This window comes from Gallus gallus, chromosome 1, assembly GCF_016699485.2.
Source record: "Gallus gallus isolate bGalGal1 chromosome 1, bGalGal1.mat.broiler.GRCg7b, whole genome shotgun sequence".
Lineage (NCBI taxonomy): Eukaryota > Metazoa > Chordata > Aves > Galliformes > Phasianidae > Gallus > Gallus gallus.
Window position 1 is genome coordinate 1,831,841 of NC_052532.1, and position 23,424 is coordinate 1,855,264.

The 23,424-nt window shown below is 45.3% G+C and overlaps 1 protein-coding gene across 3 annotated transcripts in view; it reads right to left on the minus strand.

The window, feature by feature from the left end:
• LOC416696 (collagen, type VII, alpha 1-like) overlaps positions 1-23,424 on the minus strand; it is a 95,177-nt gene that overhangs the window by 66,738 nt on the left and 5,015 nt on the right. For all 3 annotated transcript variants that reach the window (XM_025153151.3, XM_015286002.4, XM_025153153.3), the window contains exons 2-19: positions 17,810-17,943; positions 14,676-14,856; positions 14,067-14,226; positions 13,593-13,686; positions 12,302-12,475; positions 11,260-11,420; positions 10,164-10,293; positions 8,624-8,740; positions 7,989-8,144; positions 7,399-7,515; positions 5,345-5,491; positions 4,865-4,984; positions 4,079-4,237; positions 3,404-3,532; positions 2,938-3,087; positions 1,750-1,887; positions 1,105-1,251; positions 327-446 (exon numbers count right to left, since the gene is read on the minus strand). In XM_025153151.3, the coding sequence (XP_025008919.2) occupies positions 327-446; positions 1,105-1,251; positions 1,750-1,887; positions 2,938-3,087; positions 3,404-3,532; positions 4,079-4,237; positions 4,865-4,984; positions 5,345-5,491; positions 7,399-7,515; positions 7,989-8,144; positions 8,624-8,740; positions 10,164-10,293; positions 11,260-11,420; positions 12,302-12,475; positions 13,593-13,686; positions 14,067-14,226; positions 14,676-14,856; positions 17,810-17,876 (2,467 nt within the window). In that variant the 5' untranslated portion in view covers positions 17,877-17,943. The remainder of the gene's footprint in view (positions 1-326; positions 447-1,104; positions 1,252-1,749; positions 1,888-2,937; positions 3,088-3,403; positions 3,533-4,078; positions 4,238-4,864; positions 4,985-5,344; positions 5,492-7,398; positions 7,516-7,988; positions 8,145-8,623; positions 8,741-10,163; positions 10,294-11,259; positions 11,421-12,301; positions 12,476-13,592; positions 13,687-14,066; positions 14,227-14,675; positions 14,857-17,809; positions 17,944-23,424) is intronic.

A 23,424-nucleotide genomic window follows, 5' to 3' on the forward strand; every position in this document is an offset into this window, starting at 1 on the left:
GTGGGAGTTGCCACAACCCAGGTGCAAGGCCTTGCACTTGACTTTCTTGAACCCCATGAAGGCCACCTCGGCACACTGCTTGTGCCTGCCTAGGGCTCTCTGGATGGCAATTAAAGCTGCTGGTGGAAAGAAATTTCTTCTATATTACCTGCCACTTTCATCTTCTGCTGCACCAGCTGTCTCTAAGACCAAGTGCTGAACTGAATAGACCACAAGCCAAGCTACACTTGTCTATGCTCCATCCTCAAATCCTTAGTTAGGGCAGCTTATGCCAGATGAGTCCAAATTACAAGCCATCCTTCCTTTCCCAACCACACAAATATTACCTGAGGACAAGCGCCATGTTAGTATATATGTGGATACTCCAGGAACAGCAGCCCAAGTCAGCAAAACACTGGTCTCTGCAGCTTCCTGAAGAGTGAACTCAGTCACTTTGGGCAAATCCACTGTTAGAAAAGAAAAAGGAAGCAAGCTTATCATAGAATCATTGGGTGGAAAGACCACTAAGATCATCAAGACCAACTGACAACCCATGACCACTATGCCCACTATATCTACGCCAGGGTGCAGTGAGGGGTGTGCTGGGAAACACCTCTTCACCTGTGATGAGTTTCAGAGATCCTCATCATTAAGGTTGGAAAAAATCTCAAGATCATCTACTCCAGCTGTCCACCTACCATCAATATTGACCACTAAATCATGTCCTTAAATGGGAACTGATATAATTTTATCAAATAACTGTCATATCTTCAGCCTGGATGCTGTGTTTTTCTCCCAGCCAATCATTACATTTGAGTTGTTGAGGTGGGAAATTAACTTTATGCCTGTTCACTTGTGCCAGATGCTATTACTCTTAGAAGCCTCCATGACTGTTCTACACACCTGATCTTCTCCACCCCTGGATTTCCAAATCTCCCTATTCTGCAGCATCAGTCACATTACATGATGCCATAAACTCATGAATGATGTTTACATTTACCTGCTGAGAATGGTGAAGATATTTTCCATCAATGATGCCCAACGATATTTCTCCTTGCCCAATCCCATCTCCCATCACAATCCCTGGTGACATTTATTCCCCCATCTGGTGGTCTCCATACTCACAAGTTTTGGCTGTGAGGAGCGTGGGGTTTCCCTCCTGGCCTCCAATCACTGCAGACACGCCAATGGTGTAGGTGGTGCTCTCCTTCAGATTGGAGATGGTGAATGAGTTGCTCTCAGCTCCAACTAACTGTGAGGTTTCCAAGCCACCTTACAACAATTGCAGTGACACCACAAAACAAATAAACAAACAAATAAATCCACTGCTTAGAAAGATACTACTTAGAAAGAGCAGGGTGATTGCTATCAACAATTATTGCTGCAGCTGTTTTCCTCTCTGGCCTGGCACAGAATTGCTCAGGTTGGGAAAGACCTTAAAGATCATCGAGTCCAACCACAACCTAACCATACTACCCTAACCAACAACCCTCTGCATAGAATCATAGAATTTCTCAGGTTGGAAAATAAATCATATACAGTGCTGGAAGGGAATCCCTTCCCTGACTTTTTGAATACAACTACACCTAAATTCAACTGATCTCTAGATTACAGATGAAAACTTGGCCAAGTTTCAGGCCTTCAACCTGTCTCTGGAGATATTATAGCCTCCATCCACCCTGATGATCTGTGAGAAAAGGACCGAGTTAAGTTTTCTGGTGACCTTTGTTCTTTGTCCTCACACTGCACCTAAGGGAGAAGGATGCTTACCACTGAATGGCACCCAGGATATCTTATAGTGAGTTGCTCCTGGAAGCCTTCTCCAAGACAGCTTCAAACTATTGACAGCAGTGTTGGTAATCCTCAGGTCTTGGATGGTGTGGATGGGGCTGGAGTCTGCAAGAGATGCTGCAAATAGAAAAGCGTAAAAATTCATGCACTAAGGGCAGTTTAATAAGAAAGAAATTAGGGGATTTTTTTTTTTAAGTAAAAAAAAAAATACAATTTTTAAAAAGTAATTGATGAGCAACACAGTTCCCCACCACTCCCTCACTGATGTTCAATCAGTCCCTGAGCAATGGAGACCCCTTGGCCAACTCCCTCAGTTTTACTGTTCAGCACGATGCCATATGGTACGGGATATCCCCTTGGCCACTTTGGGTCTGTTGTCCTGGCTCTGTCCACTCCCAGCTCCTTGCTAGCAGGAGAGTGTGAGGAGCTGAAAAGTTCTTGACTTAGTGTAAGCACTGCTCTGCAACAACTAAAACACTGATGTGCTATCAAAGTTGTTCTCATTCTAAATCCAAAACACAGCATCAGGTCAGCTACTGGGAAGAAAAATTAGCTCTATCCCAGCCAAAACTGGGTCAGATGTTGGAAGTAATGAAGTGTTTGTTGTTCTAAGTCATGACACTGAAGAAAAGCTCAGTAATTTATTGTGATACGAATTATAACTCCCTAGTTGTCGACTGCATTTTGGAAGAAAAGGCAAGAGGGGAGGTTCAGGTTCCGGTTGGATATTAGGAAAAATTTCTTTAAGCATGGGAAAAGACTGCTCAGGGAAGATGTTGGGTCACCACCGTCCCTGGAGGTGTTCAAGAAATGTAATTATGAAATGTAGTTATGACACTTAGGGACATGGTTGGTGAGCGTAGTGTAGAATCAATGGTTCTATGACTCTATCCAGGGATACCAGTCTGTATTTATTAAAGAATCCATGAAGCAGAGCACTGTGCAGTTAAACTGAGGGATCTCATCCATGTCTTTTATTGCCAGTAGCAAACTCTGGTTGCACAACACAGGGACGTGAGGGAAGGAACAAGGGAACAGATCATTCAGAGGCACATTCAAACACTATGGGTTCTGATAAATTCATGTGAAAAATACACTGAAAGAAGCAACACCCCATGAATCCAGCCCCAGTGTTCCAACGCAGAGGGCTGTTCCATAAGGACATACCTGTGCGGTGAGTCAGAGTCACCTCTGGACCCTCAGTCTTGCTGAAGACAGCCCTAATGCTGACTTTATACAGGGTGTCAGGCAGCAGGTGGTCAATCCGGTGAGCCAACAACCTACTGCCCAGGTACTGAGTCTTGGCCACCTGTTTTTCTGTAAAAGAAGGGATGATTCTTGAAGCTCATCAGTGAGGTTGGTGGCATCCCCACCAAAGGAAATAGCCTTTCCCTGACCTACTGCAATTCCAGAGCTTTAGGGATTAACTTCATAAATAGAAGAGAATGAACACGAAAATGGAAAGATCTATCAGCAATGGGTGCTGGCTGAAGACCATGTTACTTAGCAGTGAGATCTCTTTCCTGCTCCAGGCAGTGGATCAGGACTTGGGAAAGGTATCTTTGATGGCCATGGCCACTGACATGGGTCTTTGACAGGAATACCTTTTTTTCTGCACCCTTTTTCTGCTCACCATTTCTGGCTCCCACAGGTCTCCAGGTGACTTTGAATTTGGTGGCAGCCAACATGGCGCTCCATGACAGAGACAGGCTTGAGCTGGTGTAGGATGTCACCTTGAAATTGGAGATGTAGCCAAGAGGAGCTGCAAGATTAAGTTGGCGTTAGACAGTGCCCTGATTGCTGCCCCAAAGGGCTCCATGTTGGCAGTAGAGTAAAGCCAAAATTGGAGAATGTTTAAAAGTGCCATCTTTGCTTTTCCTTGGAGCCTCATTGTTCTCACTTGGAGGGAGACTCATCTGAACACTCTAAGGCCTTGCATGCACATCCTATTGCCCTTAGCACCAAGGCACTTGTTTTGTTCTAGCTTCAGGTAGGAGCATCTCTGTGAACCCAAAAGAGGCAGTATGGGGATTCAGGCAGCTTTGGGATCCAGAGCCTGTTGTCTGCAGGACTGAAACATCCACCTGCAGCTCCCATGGTTGCTGAATATGAACGTTTTCTTATGTCAACCTTTCAACACAATGCTCAGGCCATTATCTCCACACTAGATTCTAGTCCTCTTCCTCTACCTTTCAACCTCTCTGATGATAAATCTGGAACCTCCCCTCAGTAGACGTACACCAAGTTCAAGCATCCACCCAAGGGTTGTGTGCTATGGTAGTTACCTGAACACTCTGCCCATACTCACATGTCCTGGCTGAGGTTGTGATCCCTGGTCCTTCCACTGAACCAAAGAGCACATAGAGGGAAATCACGTACTCGGTGTCATGGGCCAGGTTGCGGAGCTGGTAGGTTGTGATTGACTTGTTGAGGGCCAGCTGCCGGGGTCGGTCTTTCCCAAAGAATTCTTTGCAAAAGGGAGAAAAAGAAATAGAAGAGGATAAAGACTAGAATCTGGGGAGTAGCTTTGTCGTATACGAGGACAGGCAACATGTTTTCCCCATCATGGACTCAGATGAAGATGTGTTGTAGGACACCTGTGTTTGTTGGAACAAGAGAATTTTCCTTCGATTGTTTATTAAGGAAATTGAATGACCAAAGCAACCAAAATCACCAAGAGGATCCAAAAGAACCAAACCAGCTCTCACACCCAAGGCCTCAACTAACATAATGTGGGTCACTGGATGCACCTATGTGTTCTCTGCCTCTCCCCAGCTCTCCAGGGAGTTGCAGAGCCCTTGCACTGCTGATGTGACTCAGCTCATCCCCAAGGACCAGGCAAGGTAGTGTAGAACCCTGTACCCACTGGGGTGTGAGTTGGGATGGGGTCAGATTGCAGTGACCCTATCTGCTAGCACTGCAAGACAGGCCTTGGAATAATTTCTGGTTTCAGCTCAAGCCCTGAAGTAGGTCAGGCCAGTCAATGAGCTAGACTTGTTCCTACATCCATCATTCCTGTGGTTCCCAGAGCCTTATCTCCTGTGCTACAGGAGGAGATGTGGGTGATTCAGGCTGGAGGACAGTGGGATCTTACCTGGTGTAGGACCCCAAGCCACTCGGTACCCAGTGGCCCCAGCAACCGAGTCCCAGGAGACCAGAGCACCATTGGTGGATATCTCACTCACATTCAGCATCTGCACAGTGCTTGAAGCGACTGCAAGAAAGATTTGCCTGTTCAGTTCAAGGACCCCATAGCTTCTAAGTGATTTCCCCCCCTCCCCCCCCCCCCCAAAAAAAGCTACTATTAGTGTAGAATTGAATAGAATAGAATCACTGGGGTTGGAAAAGACCTCTAAGATCATCAAGCATCAAGTCCAACTGTCAACCCATCACCACAACACCCACTGAATGACGTCCCCAGGTGTCACACCTCCACAACTGCTCCTTACATCAGATAATAGGTAAGATGGTGACCACAAATGACATCAACTCGGTGCTGCCAGCACAGTCTCACCCCAATCTATGTCCTCTTGGGCTTCCTCCCCTGCCTATACCCCTGCTATGGGGCACTCACCTGTGGTTGCTTTTCTGCTCACCACTGGCCCCTCAACATCTCCAAAGATGGGGTTGATGGTGACAGTGTATTCTGTGCCAGGCTGCAGCCCCTGGATCATGTAGTAGCTGTAGGTGCTGCTGAGGTTCACATCCTGGATGCTGCCATCTGCAAGTGGAAATGATGGTTGTTGAATGGGTCAGGCCAAGAAGGGCCACCCAGCTGGGATCCTACAAATGATCACTTGAGGATGACATGGTTGCATGAGATTGAATGGTATTTGTTCTTCTAGCTTGCACCTGTGCCCATGAGGTCCTCAAACCAAGGACAGCAGGGATAGGGCACAATAAGCACAAGTCTTTGTTGAGGAGATGATGTACAAATGGGTGGAAATAACCCACATCACCCAGGATTAAACAACAAATCAAGGTGGTTTAGGGATTTTCAGGTCAAAGAAATCAGGTAGCAACAGAAAAAATCATAGAGACATTAAGGATGGAAAAGGTCACTCAGATCATCAAGTCCAACTGCACACTCATCCCCACCATGTCTACTACACCATGGCCCTCAATGCCACCTCTACCCTTTTCTTGAACACCTCAAGGAATGGTGACTTCAACACCTCCCTGGGCAGCCTGTTCCAAATGAATGTATATGGGGCTCAGAGCAGTCCTCTAACAGGGTCCACACTCTGTCCAGCCCTGAGTGACTCAGTGCTGGAGTCACCCTTCCTTCCCTGCTGGACATGGGAGACAACTAATGCAACAAAAGACATTTTCTCCATGTTAATATTGTTTCTGTATCCTTGCTACAGACTGGAATCCTCTCAGCAAAACTCTAGAGGGAGGTATGAACAGAGAAGAGTTAATACTTAATCCCTGCCGGTCGCAGCTCGTTTTCCGAGAAGCAGAGGTATTGGCAATACGGTGGGACTGAGAAGGGGCGAGCTGGGGGATGCCATTTCCAGTTTGGTCACTGGAGGGTGCCATGTCCCCATTTTCTGCTTCCACCAGCACCCTGTGCCCCATCCCCCTCCCCCAACCCATACACCCCGGACGGTATCAGGAGTTGGTTTATTTTTTGTCTATTCTCTGTCAAAGAAGAAAAATCAACATCCTCCAGCACCTGGGATGGCTGAACGGGGATGGACAGCGCCACTGTAATGAATGACCCCGGGATGGGATGGAGCGTGGGAGGAGAACAGTGGTGATGGTGGGATTTTTGTCACCCCTGGATTTGGGATGAGCTGGCATTGAGTGAAAGAGCTGCTCAGATACAGTAAACCCAGCACAGAAGCGATTTGATTACACTTCAGCTGAACACATCCTGCTCATTCCCCTTGAGAAGAGGTGGAAGGCTGAGTGTGCTCTGTTTCTATCTGGCTTATAAATCAAAGACTGGATAAGGAACTGAGTTTTGGGTTGTGCTTGGATTTCCTTTTCAGAGAACCATTCTTTACAAAGTAATACAAGCAGTGTTATACCTTCCCTGGAATGATTTTTCCCTTCTGATTACCTTAAAGCTGTTCTCCAACTAGCCCCCCCCTCCCCAGTGAGGGATCTCTTGTTATTTCATAAGACATAGGAAGGAATGCTGTTTTTTTTCAAAGCTTGTGATGGAGTCCAGGTGTACTGACACCCATCTCATCTTTGAACCACAGAATCATCCATCTCTCAAGGCCAAAATATGCCATCAAGCCTGAATTTCTAACTCCTGCTCCCCCGCACCAGCAACAAAACTATGTTTGGGTTCAGGGCATGGAGAGGCTCCAGCTGCAAATGCAGTTCTGTCTTCAAACACCAAAATCTGTCTGAGAAAGGGGGTAAATTATGGGATGCTAGCAGATTAAGTCAGGTCTTGGTGCGACAGACCCAAAAAACCTGGCTTGTGGAATCATCTGAGTTGGAAGGGATCTTTAAAGCTCATCTAGTCCAACTGCTCTGCAGTGAACAGGGACACCTACAGCTAGCCTTTGCAGATTGTTGTTGCATGCTCAGCAGAAGACTTGTCAGTGCTTCCAGTGCCTCCCTATCTCCCTGACCACCAATGCCTGTATCCCATCCCCATGCTTCTACCTGCTGATGTCCAGGTGAGCCTGTAGCCCGTTGCTCCCCGGACAGGGCTCCACCGTGCCTGGAGTGTATCAGTGGTCTCATTCTGCAGCAGGATGCTCTTCACAGGCAGGAGCTTCACTGGAAGGACAGGGAACAAATCTTTCACAGTGCATACTGACCACCAGAGGACTTTGTTGGCTGCCCTCCTTGTACTGTAGTCTCTCAAGAGGAGAGGGATTTCCAAGGGTGCTGGCTTTGCCTGGAAGGATAAAGGCATCTTGTGAAAATAGTGATGAGAAAACCCAAACCTGTGGCCATTGCTTTTCAGGACTGATCCTTCACAGGCACCAACATTGCTTGCTTTCTGCAGCATGGGCGCATAACAGATCTCCCTCCTTTCCTCCTGACTGGTGTGGAGGTGTTCAACGTTGGCCACATCCATGACATCCATGAGGGAAGAGCATGGCTCAAGGATGGACTTAGGAAGGACCTGCTGAGCAATGCTCTTTTGATGCACACATGCCATACTCAATAGTGGGGTGCTTGTCAACAGCAAAGAGTGTGAATGCAATGCCCAAGGCAAGAAGGAGTCAAGCAGTCAAACCTCTTACATGTTCTCCCCATGGCAGTCACAGGCTGGCTTGGACCCTGGGGGTACACTGCATAGATGCTGATGCTGTACTCTCTATCCTCCTGCAAGTTATCTAGCACATGGGAGGAGACATCACCATGCAGAACCCGCTCGTAGGTCATTCCAGGTCTATTGGCTGAAAAACCAAGGACAAGAGTGATGGTGAAGCCTTCCCAGTGCCTGAAGTCTACATCCCAGTGCAATGTACCCAAGACACAGCAAAGAGCATGCATTAACCTATGAAATTTTGCTACGCCTCAGGCCTGTAGTTAAGACTTGATGCGTCTGTACTGTCCCCAGCTCTGCAAATCAACAGAGGTGAATGTTGGCTATACCAAAGGCTTGAACTCATCTCACATCCACAACAAAGCAGGCACTTGAGTATGAAAAATATCCAGGGTGGTACTGCAAATGGTGCAATGCATTGACATCATCATCCCCATCTCTTCTTTCAAAAGGCTCTTGTCCTCCATTCTAGAGGAACTATACTGTCTGCAAGAAGCTAACTTGGCTTTATTCTGGAGTGATATCACTCTTTTCTTGGATGAAAAGGCACCTTTCCTGCCCTCAGGTCACTGCTCTTTCCAAAGCAAGCTCCAAGGAAACTGAACTCACCTCCGGGGATGTAGACTTTGTAGCCTTCCAGCTTGCCCAAGGGAGGAGTCCAAGCAACCTTCAAGCTAAAAAGTCCTTCTTCAATCACACGGAAATTAGTGACTGGAGGCACTGGTGCTATGGGGTACAAAAATCGATGGAACAGTGCTTTAATATAGAGCCACATCAAAGACACCTGGAAAAGCTTTTGACTTCAAAGACAAAGAGACATAACAGTGAGCAGCAACATTTCTCCCTATTCTGTCTGCCATATCCTCAAAAGTAAACTTTCCCCTTGATCACACCCTTGTCCACTTGAAAAATGAGCATAAAACCCCCATGACAGAGTGCCTGGGGGCTTCCTCTTTGAATGGTGTTGGAAACTGTGCAGTATCTACCCACAGGGCATTGTCTCCTGAGCAGAGAAAACTCCACAGTGGTTTCAGGCAGACTGAGCAAGAGCACATGAATCAAATGTTACTTGTGCCTATGGATGAAACTCCTACAAAGAGGGGCCCATTTTGATCCAGCCAGCCATGGCAGGCAGATTTATAGCTCCTGCCTCTGCCTTCACGTTGGGGATAATAAGGGAAGAGATCAAATGACTTTATTTCAACCCATGGAGCCATTCCATCTTATTTGTGGCAAGTACATATGAGTCAACCTTATTGAGGCTCTTTATTTATTCATCCTGTCAGAGATCTTCCCTCAAGAAGACAAACAATTTAGACATTGCGGGGATAGGGAGAAGTAAAAGAAAAGGAAAAAGGAATCATTCTTTTCAAAGCCCCTTGGGCAAAGCAGACTTGGTTCTTCATGAAAAACAGAGAGAGAAGTACAACTACTGTACTTCTTTAGCCTTTACAGCTTTTGAAAGTAGTGGAGAGACTTCTGGGTCAAAACTTGCTCAATTTATCACTTTTGGCCCAGTGTCTTGTACTCTAGGGCTTGACCAAGAATGAAATTACTTTTTTGTTTCCAAGAACCTCATCCTTACAGCCAGCAATATGACAGCAAAGGAATGTGGAATGGCAGACTGTAATCCAGAAGATGTCCAGATCATTTCATAGGACAGAGATCACTACTTGGGGCATTTTCTAAAGGCCATGATCTTGCTCCCTTGGTTCTGTCCTGGAGTGAAGTGAAACTCTAAGTGGTACACAATGTCAACCCAAAGTGTTTGGACCACCTGCTTCCAATCCAAGATATTTAGAACATAGATCTCTCCATAAAACTCATGTTTCTAAACACATAGTCTCCAGAAGCTTCTTTCATCCCATGTCCACTAGAGTTACAGTAACTGAACCCCAGCCTGGATTCATTAAATTTCACATTACATCAGATGATGTGAGCTATCCAGTGGGCTGTACACATGGTACATGGTACATGGTCGGGTTACTCTGCATCTGCTCATAGTGCTTCACTCCACACAGGGACACTTCTATAGATGTTTCTCCTACTCCTATATCCTTTACTCCTTAGATGTATGGCTCTGAGGTGGTTTCTTTTCCTGTGCCCACATGAACAAGCAAGATGGGATGGTTTCACAAGAGACACTCACTGGTTCTCCCCTTGACAGCTGCTGACTCCCCGAGGGCATCTGTATAGATGGCTCTCACTGTGAAGACGTACTTGGTGTTGGGTTTCAGATCAGTCACCAGCACAGTGCATTTGTCACCATCCACCAAAATCTGTCACACAGGCGGACAAGGGATATCATTACACCTCTGTGAGGGTAGAAGATGTCCACATTCACATCAGGTTAGAAGCACAGGGCTTCTCCTCTAGTGCAAGGTGCTTCCATGAGCAGGATCAGTGCACTGCAATCCTTGAAAGATACCCAGGCTCTCAAGGGACGTGTCACTGACATGAGACAATGCCAAAGCTGGATCCCATGGGGCAGAAACTCCATGAGAACAAGAACATTCACAATGGTGAGGGTGTTCCCCAATCCCCACCTTTAAGAAAATGGAGGAAAACCCACTATTTTTGACAAAGAGAGTTTCTTTGAAACTCATATAGAGAAATTTCAATATAGCCTGAGGGCGAAAGAAATAAACATAACTTCTGTGTTTTTACAATGTTCTTATGAGATCCTGAAGCAGTCAAGGATGATCATTCTTGTTAAATGCAATCTGAATAATTAATACAATTAATAATCTTAACTTTAATATTTTATGCTTTCATAGGTTTGTTCTATTATTAGAAATGAAAGCTTTCAGGCGTACATTTTCTATCCTTCAGTCCTGCTTTGTTCAGTGACCAAGCTGTCCCAGAGTGAGCTGGTACACAGCATCATCCTTCTAACAAAGAAATGGCAAAATAAAAACATGCAGAAACCTTACCAAGATTTAAGGATGGCAGCAAGAGGAATGGGAGCTGCTATGGAATTATTTGAGAGGTCATATCACAGAGGTAAGGAAAGAAAGGAGTGGTTCCCACTGACTTGTTCTTATCAATCCCAACAGAGTTGGTGACAGATTGTGTCATATCCTCCTTCCTTTCTTCCTTCCCTGCCTCACTCCCTCAGAAAATTCATCCCACCTGGATGAGTGCCATCTTCCAACTGGGCTGTGCCACCAACAGCCTCAGGAGAGGATTAATCTCTAACACTGTGAGGGCAACTGGGGCTCTACAAGATGAGAATGCAACTCTACCTGCTGCTGATCCTCCAGAACTGGCTGTCCTGAAGGCAACAAGGGATGCACGTGGACACGGTACCCAATCACCCTCCCTGTGGCTGGCATCCACGTGAACCTCAGTGAGCTGTGGCTGTGCTCACTGACATGCAGATCCCGAGGGCCGATGATCTTCTCATCTGCAAAAGAAGATAAGAAGGGTCTTTCGTTTGGACCATGATGGCACCAGTGTTGGATGTGTGAAGGTCTTTCACTGGGGGAGTCACCATATTCAGTGCAGAGAAAGAATTTGATGTTGAACTTTATCCATAAAGTTCTCCCAAGGTCTGCTCTAAGCTTTTTTTGTGAGTTTGGGTTCCAAGAGAGCAATAAGAACTCATTGTCACCACCTCTGGGCTTGCTGCAACATCTGCATCTTTTGGGAGAGATCTAGATCTCTCTGGAGATCTTTTTGTCTGCTCTTTGCATCTTCGGTAAGGATGAAAGTAATTCCCAAGACTGTGGGTTGTGCTATCAGAATTCACCATGATAAGCCCATCATGAAAATCCCAAGGTGCAGAACTGTTGCCCCAAAATATTGCTACTCCACTGTCAAAAAAGACAGCAAGAACTTCAGCATCCAGTATCACAGAATCATTAAGGTTGAAAAGACCACTAAGATCATCCAGTCCAACCATCAACTCATTACCACCTTATCCACTAAACCATACCTTCAGTGCCACATCTCCATGTTTCTTGAATATCCTCCAGGGACAATGACTCCACCACCGCCCTCATCAGCCTGTTCCAATGTATTGCCACTCTTTTGGAGAAGCAATTTTTTCTAATATCCAACCTGAGACTAACCGTGGTAATGCAGACACAAGCAAAATACATAGGACCACTGCTCCTGAGCAACAGATGCTCCACTGAGCTGGTTGCTCCTCCAGGGTCAGCCAACCCATAGAGTTCCCTTGAGATGAATGAGAATATGGGAGACCCATCCCCATGGTGTGGCTGGCACATCTGTGGACTAGGAATTGGCTGTATGGGGCAGGATAAAAGGAGAACCCCAACAAACCTTGCACAGGTTGTTTGATGGGCCGTGGGGGCTCCGAGGCAGTGAAACAGAGCCTTCGTGAGAGTTTGGGGGCTGCACTGTGGAGCAGGTGAAAGTCATCAACGTAAATCACATGCTCTGCTGTAGGTTCCGAAGCTATTTTGTTCAGTTCATGCTTGTCAGCATCCTTAATTCCTATGGGAAGAAAAAAAGAGAAAGGAGGACCCCAGAGACTCACAGTGGAGTAGGTCAAGCATTAGTAAAAGTCTTTGAAGAATGAATGGGACAAATGTACTGGAATGGAATGGAGCCAAAATCTGTGTGGGGGATGGTGGAGCAGGTGAGGTCTCTTGCACGAGGGAAAAGAAGCCAAGTTTGTTTTCAGAGGCATGTTAGAGACTGCCCAAGGGGATGTGGCCACTAATGGGATGCTTTGGGTGGACAGTGAAAGGGAGGAGGGTGGGATCTGCCCTCAATTCTCCCCATTAAATACAGAGGCATTTCTGCCCTTCTGACAGACAATCAGACAAAGAGACTTTGAGGAGGCTCTGCGAAAATTTTTGGGTTTTCCAGTGGCTGAATTAAAAAAAAAAAAAAAAAAAAGAAAGAAATCAACCATAATTTTGTGCTTGCTTTGGTCCAAATTAACCTAGCTGCTCTCCATAATAAAACACCACCAACTCTTTTTTTCTCCCCAAACTGCCTGATAAAGAGAAGGGTTTGACTTGTCATAAGTGGCTGTATTTGGCTCTTGGAAAGGGGCTAAAATTTTTCCTTGCCCATGGAATTATTCTGATGGACGATTTAACGTAGCTAAAGTCAGTCTCTAAATCCCATTAAGAGAAACCTTCAAAAGTAAAAAAAAACAAACAAACAAAAAAAAAAAAAAACATTTTATTTTTGAAAATGCCACATCAAAACATTTTGACTTTAATGGAACTATTTATTGAACTCCTCCTGAATTTGCAAGTCGTTTTGACAGATGCAAAACCACAGATATCTACTGAATAAATCAGCAATCAACAGCAACAAAAAATACCCAAGCGCAGCACAGATGTGATTTTCCTGTTCACGCAGTAGTTGCTAGTGGCTGTGCCGGGGGATGGATGCAGTATTTGGAGGTGGATGCTGTTATACATCTGCAGTCTACCCTGGAGTGTAGATTATGTGTTTGTGCACACTGTATTTGGTAGCTTAGCATGTCTATAGTGTAGCTGTGAATATCTCTGTTCATTGTAGGGGAGCTGGACTAGAGGATCTTTAAAGGTTTATTTCAACTCAAACAGTTCTATGATTCCATGTCCATACATACCTACAGCAAACACGGTCACTCCTGCATCCTGCAGGACTTGGGCTTTGTCTTCAACCAAGTCACTGGATTTCCCACTCGTGATCAAAACAACTACCTACAAGAATTGGAATCAGAGCTAGAGAATGAAAGAGCACAATATGAGGAGCTCAGAGAGTTGGCTGCAGGATTTCCAAACTGACAAGCCAGGTCTTGGTTGAGGTTTAGCCCACATGAAAACAGTGAGCACGAGTTAGGAAGGAAGGAGAACACAGATGCTAGAGAAATGATTCAGTCGGTCCTTTGGAAATCTGGACTTGCCTCTCTTTCTATCTCAGACCTGAAGCTGAATGAGCTCTTAAGTGAGGAACCTCAAAAAAAAAACCAAGATGGGATGAACACAACCCAACTGGCTCATCCATGCCTGTGGGTTAAACATCAAAAGTCTGATCCCTTCTGAGTGTTACATCAAAGCAATGGTAGCAGAAGACTGTTTACCTTTGCTGCATTCTCTCTCAGTGTGGCTGGCCGAGACATGGCATGAGCTGCAAATGCCAGGGCAGACCCCACTTTCAAGCTGCTGCCTTTGATTGAAATCTCCTGAATTGCCACCAGTATTTCTTCGATGGTCACATAATCCGTCAGTTCAATGCTCATCCTGGGAGTGAGAAATGGGGGAGTATGGGTGAATAAAGGGTAGGAAAATGTTGTTATTACAGCAAGAATGCATCGTTAATGGTAATGACCAACAGTGACGTTGACACTTAGATGGTTACACAAGGCTTGTAGGTAGTCAGAATCCTCTTTACAACGGTCAGGGGAAACCCAGAGCCTTAAAACAGTATCTAAAATTGGAGAGCAGGTTGTTTCTTGTGGCTGCATTAAGTATCACCCTCCCTACCCAGGAAGAGTTCTCTATGGCCAGATGCCTCCATACTCTGGTGACATTGTTAGGGGTTGAACTCTTGCTTTGTTCTTGCACTGGTTCAACCAAGTAGCAAGAGCTCTGTAATGAAGAGAAATATTTTCATGGCAAAAACTGTCCCTGTCTAGAGCTGTAGGGCTATAGGATCCCATGTGCTGGTGGTAGAGGATGCACTGACCCACCTTGGTTTCTCTCCATAGAGTGCCACTGCCATCCGGATGCCTCCTTTGCCCATCACCACATTCTCAAAGGAGCGGGCCATGCTGCTGATGAAGTCCTTGAGCAGTTGGGAGCTCTCTCTCCCTGCACCCTGGGAATGCCCCACGAGGAACAAGACATCAGCCACCTCTGCTGTTCTGCACACTGAAGGAGAAGAAGGGCAGGAAAGCCCATCTCATGAGTTGGACTCAGTGTTCCGTATGCATCCCTTCCAACTTGGGAAATTCTATGATTCTATGATCTCACCACGCAGTGCAGCAGCCAGGAAAGAAACCCTTCATGTGAACACCTGAAATGTTACAGCTAAGAAAGAGAGAGACCTTGGTCATCTTGTCATCAGGGTCCCCAGAGACACTGTAAGTCATCCAGTGCACCTGTAGGACCACCTAAAAGAACCAGGTCTTCTAGACTTGCATGCAGAGAGCCTGGGGCATCCCATGCATTCAGATCTGCAATGCACTCCTCTTGCTAAACTGCCAGCAGCCCTGAGCACAAAAAAATAATAATAATAATAATAATAATAATAATGTCATTTGCAAAGAATGAGCAATTTGAGTGTTTTTTTCTGTACAAGCCGGAGCTAACCCATGGCAACTTGCAGGGAAGGGACAGGTGTATGGGGAAATCTGTTTAGTGAACATCAAGGCACTGTTTAGCCTTTTTCAATTTAATTTCACTTTCTTTAGGCATTCAATAAATACATTTCACGGGTCCAAATCCGGTGGCTTTTAGGGGTGCTTAAATTAATGATGGCTTTAAAAGGGAAATTCAGAATTTCTATTTTCATTGGCGTCTCCCTCTATAGCAGGTAGATGCAGTGTTATTACTGTAGGACTACTAAAAAGCAGAGCGTTCTGACTGCTGGAGGAAGGCCTCCTGGGGACAGTGGGACTGGGGTCAACCTCTTCCCATCTTTTCCATGCTTTGGACTTCATCCAACCACTGCCTTGACTTTCAGGTGGGGACCCAACCCACATTCACCCAGGTTGGAGCATTTGCTGGGGAGAAGTGCTGGGTGGGTTTTTCTCACGCTCTCACTATAGAAAGCCCATTTTAGCTCATCCCCTGCAATTTACCTGAGTTTTACCCCATTCCTAAGAGCAGGTTTCCCCATAGAGATTAGAAAGATGCAGGTTTTGTGCTCTCCTTCGTTTCTATATGTCCTTGATCAATTCCTTTGGCCGCACAGCAGGAGAAGAGCATCATTTACCGGCTGCAAACAGATAGCTGTCCACCGCTCTTTGTTGCCCAGGGTTTTTCATTTCTTCATTTTTCTTTGTGCCTCCTGATGCTGAGCTCTTTACAACTTAACAATTCTGTTTACTACAGAAAAAAAATAATGACTGGCTCTTTTTGGTTTAACTTACCCAGCTGGAAATACAAAGCACTTTCCCCTGACAAAAATGGCAGACAATTATTCCAATTTTCCTTTCTAGAGCTCTTTTTTAAGATCTCCTTTCCTTTCTCCATAAGTGCCTTTCAGCTGAGATGTCAGGGTTGTCTTGGAGGCAGCTCAGCCATTAACAGCAGATCACCATAAGCTTATTTTTGGATCAACCCCTCTCCCAGAGCCTGGGCCTTGAAGTCCCTTCTATCCCAGAAGACTCTGAGGGAAAGCAGTGCCAACCCTTGGCTTCCTCACGGCTTTCCCAGTTATCCATAACCTGTGTTATCATGAGAAAACCCCAACAAATGTTGAACAAGACTGAGAACACTTTCCAAAATCTCTCCCAAAATCACCCACCTCTTGGGGTTCCATGTACAGAAATTTCCTGGAAGAGCTGCATCTTTGTAACCAATCTGGAAATCTTGCCCAGAATGCTGTTGATATCAGAGGGCTATCTACCTCTACCTCCCAAAACTCCGGAGAGAATCCTCCATCCATGATTTGTCTGCAGGAGTCTTGCTCACCCTACACAATGCTCCCATTCTTGTTTGCATTCAGGGATAATGAGGAGAAAGACAACGGTGAGCGGCAGGATTACCATGGGATTAAAAAGAGAAGGACGGTGCCCTCTTCTCTATAAGGGAGCAACCAGAGCCCATTCTGTGAGATACTCAGACAGAGGGGGCTGGCTTGGCAATGAAATCCAAATGCATTCACTACTTGGATCAGGTATATCAGAAGCTGTCACTGGAAACATGTTATGTTAAGCATATTTGGATTGGTACCTTCTGGAGCAAATACCAACACAGACAGCTATATTAATCACCAGGGAATATGATTTTATTTGAAATTTTCCATGCACCTCCAAAATTACCACGTTTCATCAATCACAGGTTTGCCAGAGACATCTGTAAACATTGATTTATTGCACTGTTCCCAGCTTCAAATTAAATAGCATTATAGTTGACTATATTGGCTTAATTGATGGACAGGAACTTAATCAAGTTAATTTTGTCTTTGATGCCAAAGCTTCCATTAACTCCTTGTTGAATTAACTGAATTTACTCCAGGTGAATTTACACTTTCAAAGCCTGGGGGCTTATTCCTGCAGAAGGATTCAAAGAGGAGGGACCCACTGTTTCATACTCAGCCCCACAGCACTCCTGGGAGCTTGCAAAGAGCCTTCCCTTTCTGCAGGACCCTGAAGCTACAGAGACATGGGCTTGATTATACTGTAAGTGTTTGAAACTCTTATCCAGGATCCCTTTGGCTCCTGTCTCTCAGATCTGGTTATCAAAAACTCTGTGGGTTTGCACAGGCAATGAGAATCCAGGGAGGAGGTAAGACAATGTTATCATAGAATCATTTGAGTTGGAAGGGACTATCTAGACCAACTCCCTTGCAATGAACAGGGACATCTACAGCTAGATTGAGGTGCTCAGCCTTAACTCTAAGGAGCAGCAGGAGGTTTCAAGGCTACCTTGAGGTCCTCTACCTCATGTCCTCTGGTTGGTGGCTTGTACCAGGTTTCAGAGATCACTGTTGGCCAGCCACTCCAACCACCAAAAGAACCCTAACGCAGAAGTCAAAGGCACTACAGCTGCACCCCATAATCACATTAGCAAAAACAGTTGCTTAGAAAATCCTTTTTTCTTCTCCATGTGTCTCATCATCACCCCCAGCTGTCACATTCACCCACTTTCCACATACCTTCATGAACAGCCATGGCTCTGTAATGTGCTACAGCCACTGCCAGGGCAAGGATCTGGGCGTACATTTTCTTTTCCCTTGGGAAGAGGCCACACGGTTCCTGGGGTCAGTACCCAGTCTGGAGATTCACTCATCTGCAGGAGAAAAGAGGCTTTAAAACATGCCATCCAAGTGAGATGCTCCTACTTGCTTGAAGTGGTAAGGGAAGCCTTCCTCCATCTACCAAGGCTCACCTTGACTTAGGGAATCAGCCTTAATCTCCATCACTTTGCTGAGGCTGGCTACAGGGGAGAGCTCTGCTTTGTTTTCCCAGCACCTTTCCCTGACAGCACCCTTCTTCAGACAGTAACGACCATCAGCAAATAAGCCTAAAGGTGAATATTACTGCTGCAGTAGAAGAGGGAAGCATCTGCTGCCTCAGTCGCATGGGGAGCAAAGATCTGTCTGTGAGCATCACTGCAGACATCAACCACCCGCACTCAAGTCTTTATTGGCCTGTTTTGCAAGCAACTTCCAGGTCCCCAAATCCCATCCCTGGAAATCCATCCTATCATCATGGAGCAGTCAAAGAGGGCTGAAAGCTCTGGTTACTGCTCACAGACAGTTTAGCAAAGTCCCCAAACAAATGCTGACAGCTCATTAGGGCTACAGAAGTCTCCCATGGCAAAGCAGTGACTTCTCTCTATGAAGTAATAACTACAGCAGAGGCAGCATTGCAAGAAAGGGTTTTATTCCTTTTTTTTAGTGGGCAATAAAAAGTTGTTCTCCTGTTCTTAGTCTCACCTGGATGTCTGGAGCTGAGCAGACTTCAAAGGGAGACATGGACTACTTCCAGGGTGGAAATTGCAGACGTGGGGAAAAGATGAGCTTGATGACTTCATCTAGCTCTTTGCCATGGATGGAAACTTCCTTACAGCTAACAACATTCAGCTTCAAAATCCCACTGCACTACAGATATGGTCCCTTTTGGAAAACAAGACTGAGCGTGGGGTAGTCCAACATAAATAAATCCCCATGTAAGATGAAGGTCAAGAGTCCACAGCACCCTAAAGAGTCTAGAGAGCTGTTGTCATTTTGACTGTCATATACACCAATCTCTCAGACCATCAGGACTGAAGTGTCCCTAATGTGTTTTCTGTCTTTTAATTTCCCTCTCTTCTAATTGCTGTCTGTACTTGGAGATCTTTGCCATACAGTGGTTGACTTGTGCTGCATCCTTCCTTCCTATCTCCAGTGCAGTTGCTGTGGAGATGACTTCAGGGTGAAAGCAACAACAAAAATAGTACAATCACCACCAAATGCAGGCTTTTACAACATTCAAATAAGGGCTTAACAACAGGATCAAGCATCTAGGAAGTCAAGTATTGGAGCATAAGTTCAGAGCTGAGATCTGAGACAACCATTTTATCCCAGATCTTCTGCAAGAGTCACATTGTAAGTTTTGGTCAGTCCATCCCACCACCTCTCAGCATCCTTCCTTCAATGATAACCTGACAGCATCCCCTTTTCCCTTCCCATTTATTCAATTCTCAGCTATGCAGGACAGGGTCTCTTCTGGACTGTGAGCAAACCCAGCATGGAGCACAAGAACATTCATCAACACCTTGACATAGACATTGAGCCACTGACCACGACCTGTGACCATCCAACCAATTCCTTATTCATCAAATAGTCCATCCTTAGAACCTACATTTCTCCAATATAGAGGTAAGGATGTGGCGTGGGACCATGTCAAAGGCCTTGCATAAGTCTGGGTAGATGACATCAGCTGACCTTCCTTTATTCACTGATGCCACCACTCCATCGCAGAAATACAAACCAGGTGAAAGATAATTTAGTTTGTAAATACAACACTTTCTTCTGGGAATATATGTATTTAAAATAACATCAGAAATGCCATGTACTATGCACCAAGATAGCTAACATATCTACTTCATGAGCACATATCTGAGACTGGAGTCTGCCCTCATGCACTTGCTGGTCTGTATGGGGTAGGCATGCAGCAAAGCTTACATGCTAACATATTTCTCTGCCTCCATGTAATTCCAAGAAAATATTGTTCTGTTCTTAAAACCTCCCTTGCCAGAGTGCTGAGCCATGGGGAAGGGGTCCATAATGCCATGGTGATGCCCTGGGAGCAATACACAGCCAAAGGGACAAAAAACAGAACTAAAAGCACATCTGAATGATCAACAATTGCTATCCAAGGTCACACATACATGGGAAATAAAAAAAAGGCCTAAGCAACAAGAAATAAATCTGAGATTCTGCAGCCCTCATGTGCCATGCCAAAGCACATTTTTAAGTACTTGATAACCAATTCTTTTTCTTTTTTCTCCTAGATATTGTTTAATGCTTCAGCACTGAACAAATGCACGAAGAATTCACATTGCAAAGGTGAAAGAATGGATGCAAAAGGGTTTCATAATCCAGATCCCATAGATTTCACATGTTCATGTGCATGCAAGTTGAGCTTTTACATGTTACATTTTTGAACATGTTGGACTTGGGCTGGGTACTCCGATGGTACACCCGAGCTTGCTCCTTCCATGCATTCCATCTTTCGGGATGCAACATTTTGGGTTGGCCAAGGCCAGTGAGGGCTGCCATTTGCTGCACCATCCAGCCTAGGGCAGCTCAGTTCATTGATCACTTAGGTGTCACCACATTTTATGCATTAAGTATCAGAAAACTGCAATCCAGCAGCTCTCAGCTCATCTTGTAGACAATGACTGTCATCACCCTTGTTAAAGACTCCTAAATCATTACAGAGAGCTACCAGATTTGGTAGGAACAGGGCAATGACTCCATAAATTTCAGGGTTTTGCAAGCAATCCCAGCAATTTCCTTGATCTTTTACAGTGCCTGGTAAATAATCTACAGGAGCAAATGTCCCCAGGTTCTCCAGCAGAACAAATAGCCTCCAAACTCCAAAAAGCTGATGGACCAGGTTCTCCCTTTACCACACCTGGAACAGAAGAGCAAAAAGCACAAGAGGGGGGAGGAAGGAACAAACTTAACAGCAAAGCCAGAGGCTGAGCTGTTCCTCTGTATTTATTCTTCCTGTGTACATGTTTGTAATAAACTCATATTCCAATTTGCTTTGCCAGCAAATATGGAGATAAATAAATAACTCCTGTCAGCAATGTCTGTCTAAAAATGATGGGACTCAGTGGGTTTGCAGACTCATCTGGCTGATGCTTGCCTCCTGTTTGGCTGCATCTCCAGCTGGATCCCATGCTTCTCCCATCCCAGGATCTCCCATGGCAGATGATCCATACACTGAATAACTATTCCTGTTGAATACAGATAAAAAACCTTCATCACAGTGCTACATCTGGGAACCCAGACCTTTTCCAGATGATCCACTCAAACTCACATCCCTACGCCTATCACTCTGCCATGGTGCATATTACACAACCGGACAGATCCTCCACTTCACAACTCAGTAAAATCTTGACAGTTTCAGTCAAATCTAACAGAGGAAAACAAATCTTGGAAATATTTTCATGTAAGTCTCCTGCAAACAGCCACCTGGGCAGAGGAAGTATATTCGAGAGGTAATGGCTTTAAGTTGTGCCCAGGGGAGGTTCAGATTGGATATCAGGAAAGATTTCTTCTCAGAAAAAGTGGTGAGGCATTGGAAAAGGCTGCCCAGGGAGGTGGAGGAGTCACTGGAGGTGTTCAAGAAACATGGAGATGTGGCAGTGAGGGACATGGTTAGTGGGCATGGTGGGGATGGGTTGACAGTGGAACTTGATCTGGGAGGTCTTTTCTAGCCTTAATGACTCTACGATTGTATTTGCAGTCACAGCACTCTGGGGCTTCTGTTCATGGAGCATCATCAGGGACATCACAAAATCCTATTGAGAAAGAGCTCAGCAGCCCCACGGGAGATCACACTTGAGATGTGTAATAGAAATAGTTAGATTGCCCTAAATGAAGAATTCATGGGAACTTCAGGACGTGGAAGCAGCAAAGATACCAGCAGGACAAGGGTATGAAGAAGACCCAAGATTAGATGGCACCAATGTTAACAGGTAACTGAGGTCCTAGTGCATAGACATACCATTTTGCAGGACAATGAAGGAAAATGAAGAGACAGAGTGCACCCAACCCAAAGCAAAGGCCAGGCACATATCATTCATCTTGAGTGTCAAGATGAAAGATAAAAATAAGGACTTGAGGCTTAGCACACCAACAAGGATCCAAAGGATGGAATAAATCCTAATGGATCACAAAGATGGAGGGAAAATGCCACAGTTTTGCCCAGTTCCTAAAAGGAAACAAGAACTCACTCAAAATAACTAGTGTAAGTAAAACTCAGGAGGCAGGTTGAAGATACAATAGCTGGCGTCACTTAGAGGATATGTCAGCTTTGCAAGCAAACGTGTTCATAATTTGCTGCAGAGAAAATTCCAGCTCAGATTTTTGCTCCATCCCATGCATCTATGCTGTTTTAAGACTTCAGATGCCATACACAACACATGCCTTGATATGAGCACATTGACCCTTAGGAGTCCACATTAAGCCTCCTCTGGTTATCAACACCTCGAACTTCGGACCCTCTGGTAGAAGGGGCTGTCAAGAAGTGAATTGATCTTTTTTGTCCCAAAAAGCAACCTGCAAGCCTTGCAGCAACTGGCATTCCCTTCCCCAGTGCCAATTGCATCCTTGCTCAGGATATTACAGAATCACTGAGGTTGGAACAGCCTGTAGGATAATCTAATCCAACCATTAACTCATGCCTGTGATCACTCAAGACTGTATCACTCAGTTATGTTGCATAGGCATGGACCTCTCAGAAGAAGAAAGTGCAGCAAGCCATGAGCTCCTTCACTGCCACATGACAGTGCTAGTATCATGGAACAGAGTGTTGCAGCTAGATGTTGAGAGGATGGATCAAAGTTGATGTGTTCTCCCAAACCACCCCCTACTTTTAGTGAGAGCTATGGGTGATTGGTGGATGGTTGGACTGGATGATCTCATAGGTCTTTTCCAATCTTGATGATTCTGTGATTCTACAGCCCCAGAACTACTAAGACTCCTGCCAGATGATATTTTGGGTAACACATATCCATTCACCCCAGGTGGCTGTGTTTGACCACATGAGCTTTTTAGAGCAAAGCTCAAATTCTGATTCAGCACCATCCCTAGCCAAGGTATACCCATAAAGAATGTCCCAGAGGAAACCAGAAGAGCTAAGAAGCTGCTATGAGAGCATACATTAAGGCTTCCCTCATGCAGATGCTTATATTTTGGAACAGGTTGCTTGGGAAAGAGGTGGAGTCACTTTCCCTAGAGGTGTTTAAGGAATGTGGAAGTGTGGCACTGTGGGATGTGGTTAGTGGCCATGGTGGAGATGGGCCAGTGGTGGTGATGGGCCTCCATCCTGGAGGACCTGCCCTCTCTGCTCCAGGTAATTCTGCCGTGAAACAGGACAAATTTAAAGCAATGAAAGGAGCACACACTGCAGCACAGACTCTGTTTAAAAAGCAGCATCAGCAATAACAACAAACTGCTGCTTCTTGCAAAATGGGTAAATGGCTAAGCAGCTCCCCTCCCTCTCTCAGAGCAAGAACTTTGAGCAAGTGTTTTGTAGATTTTTTTTTTTA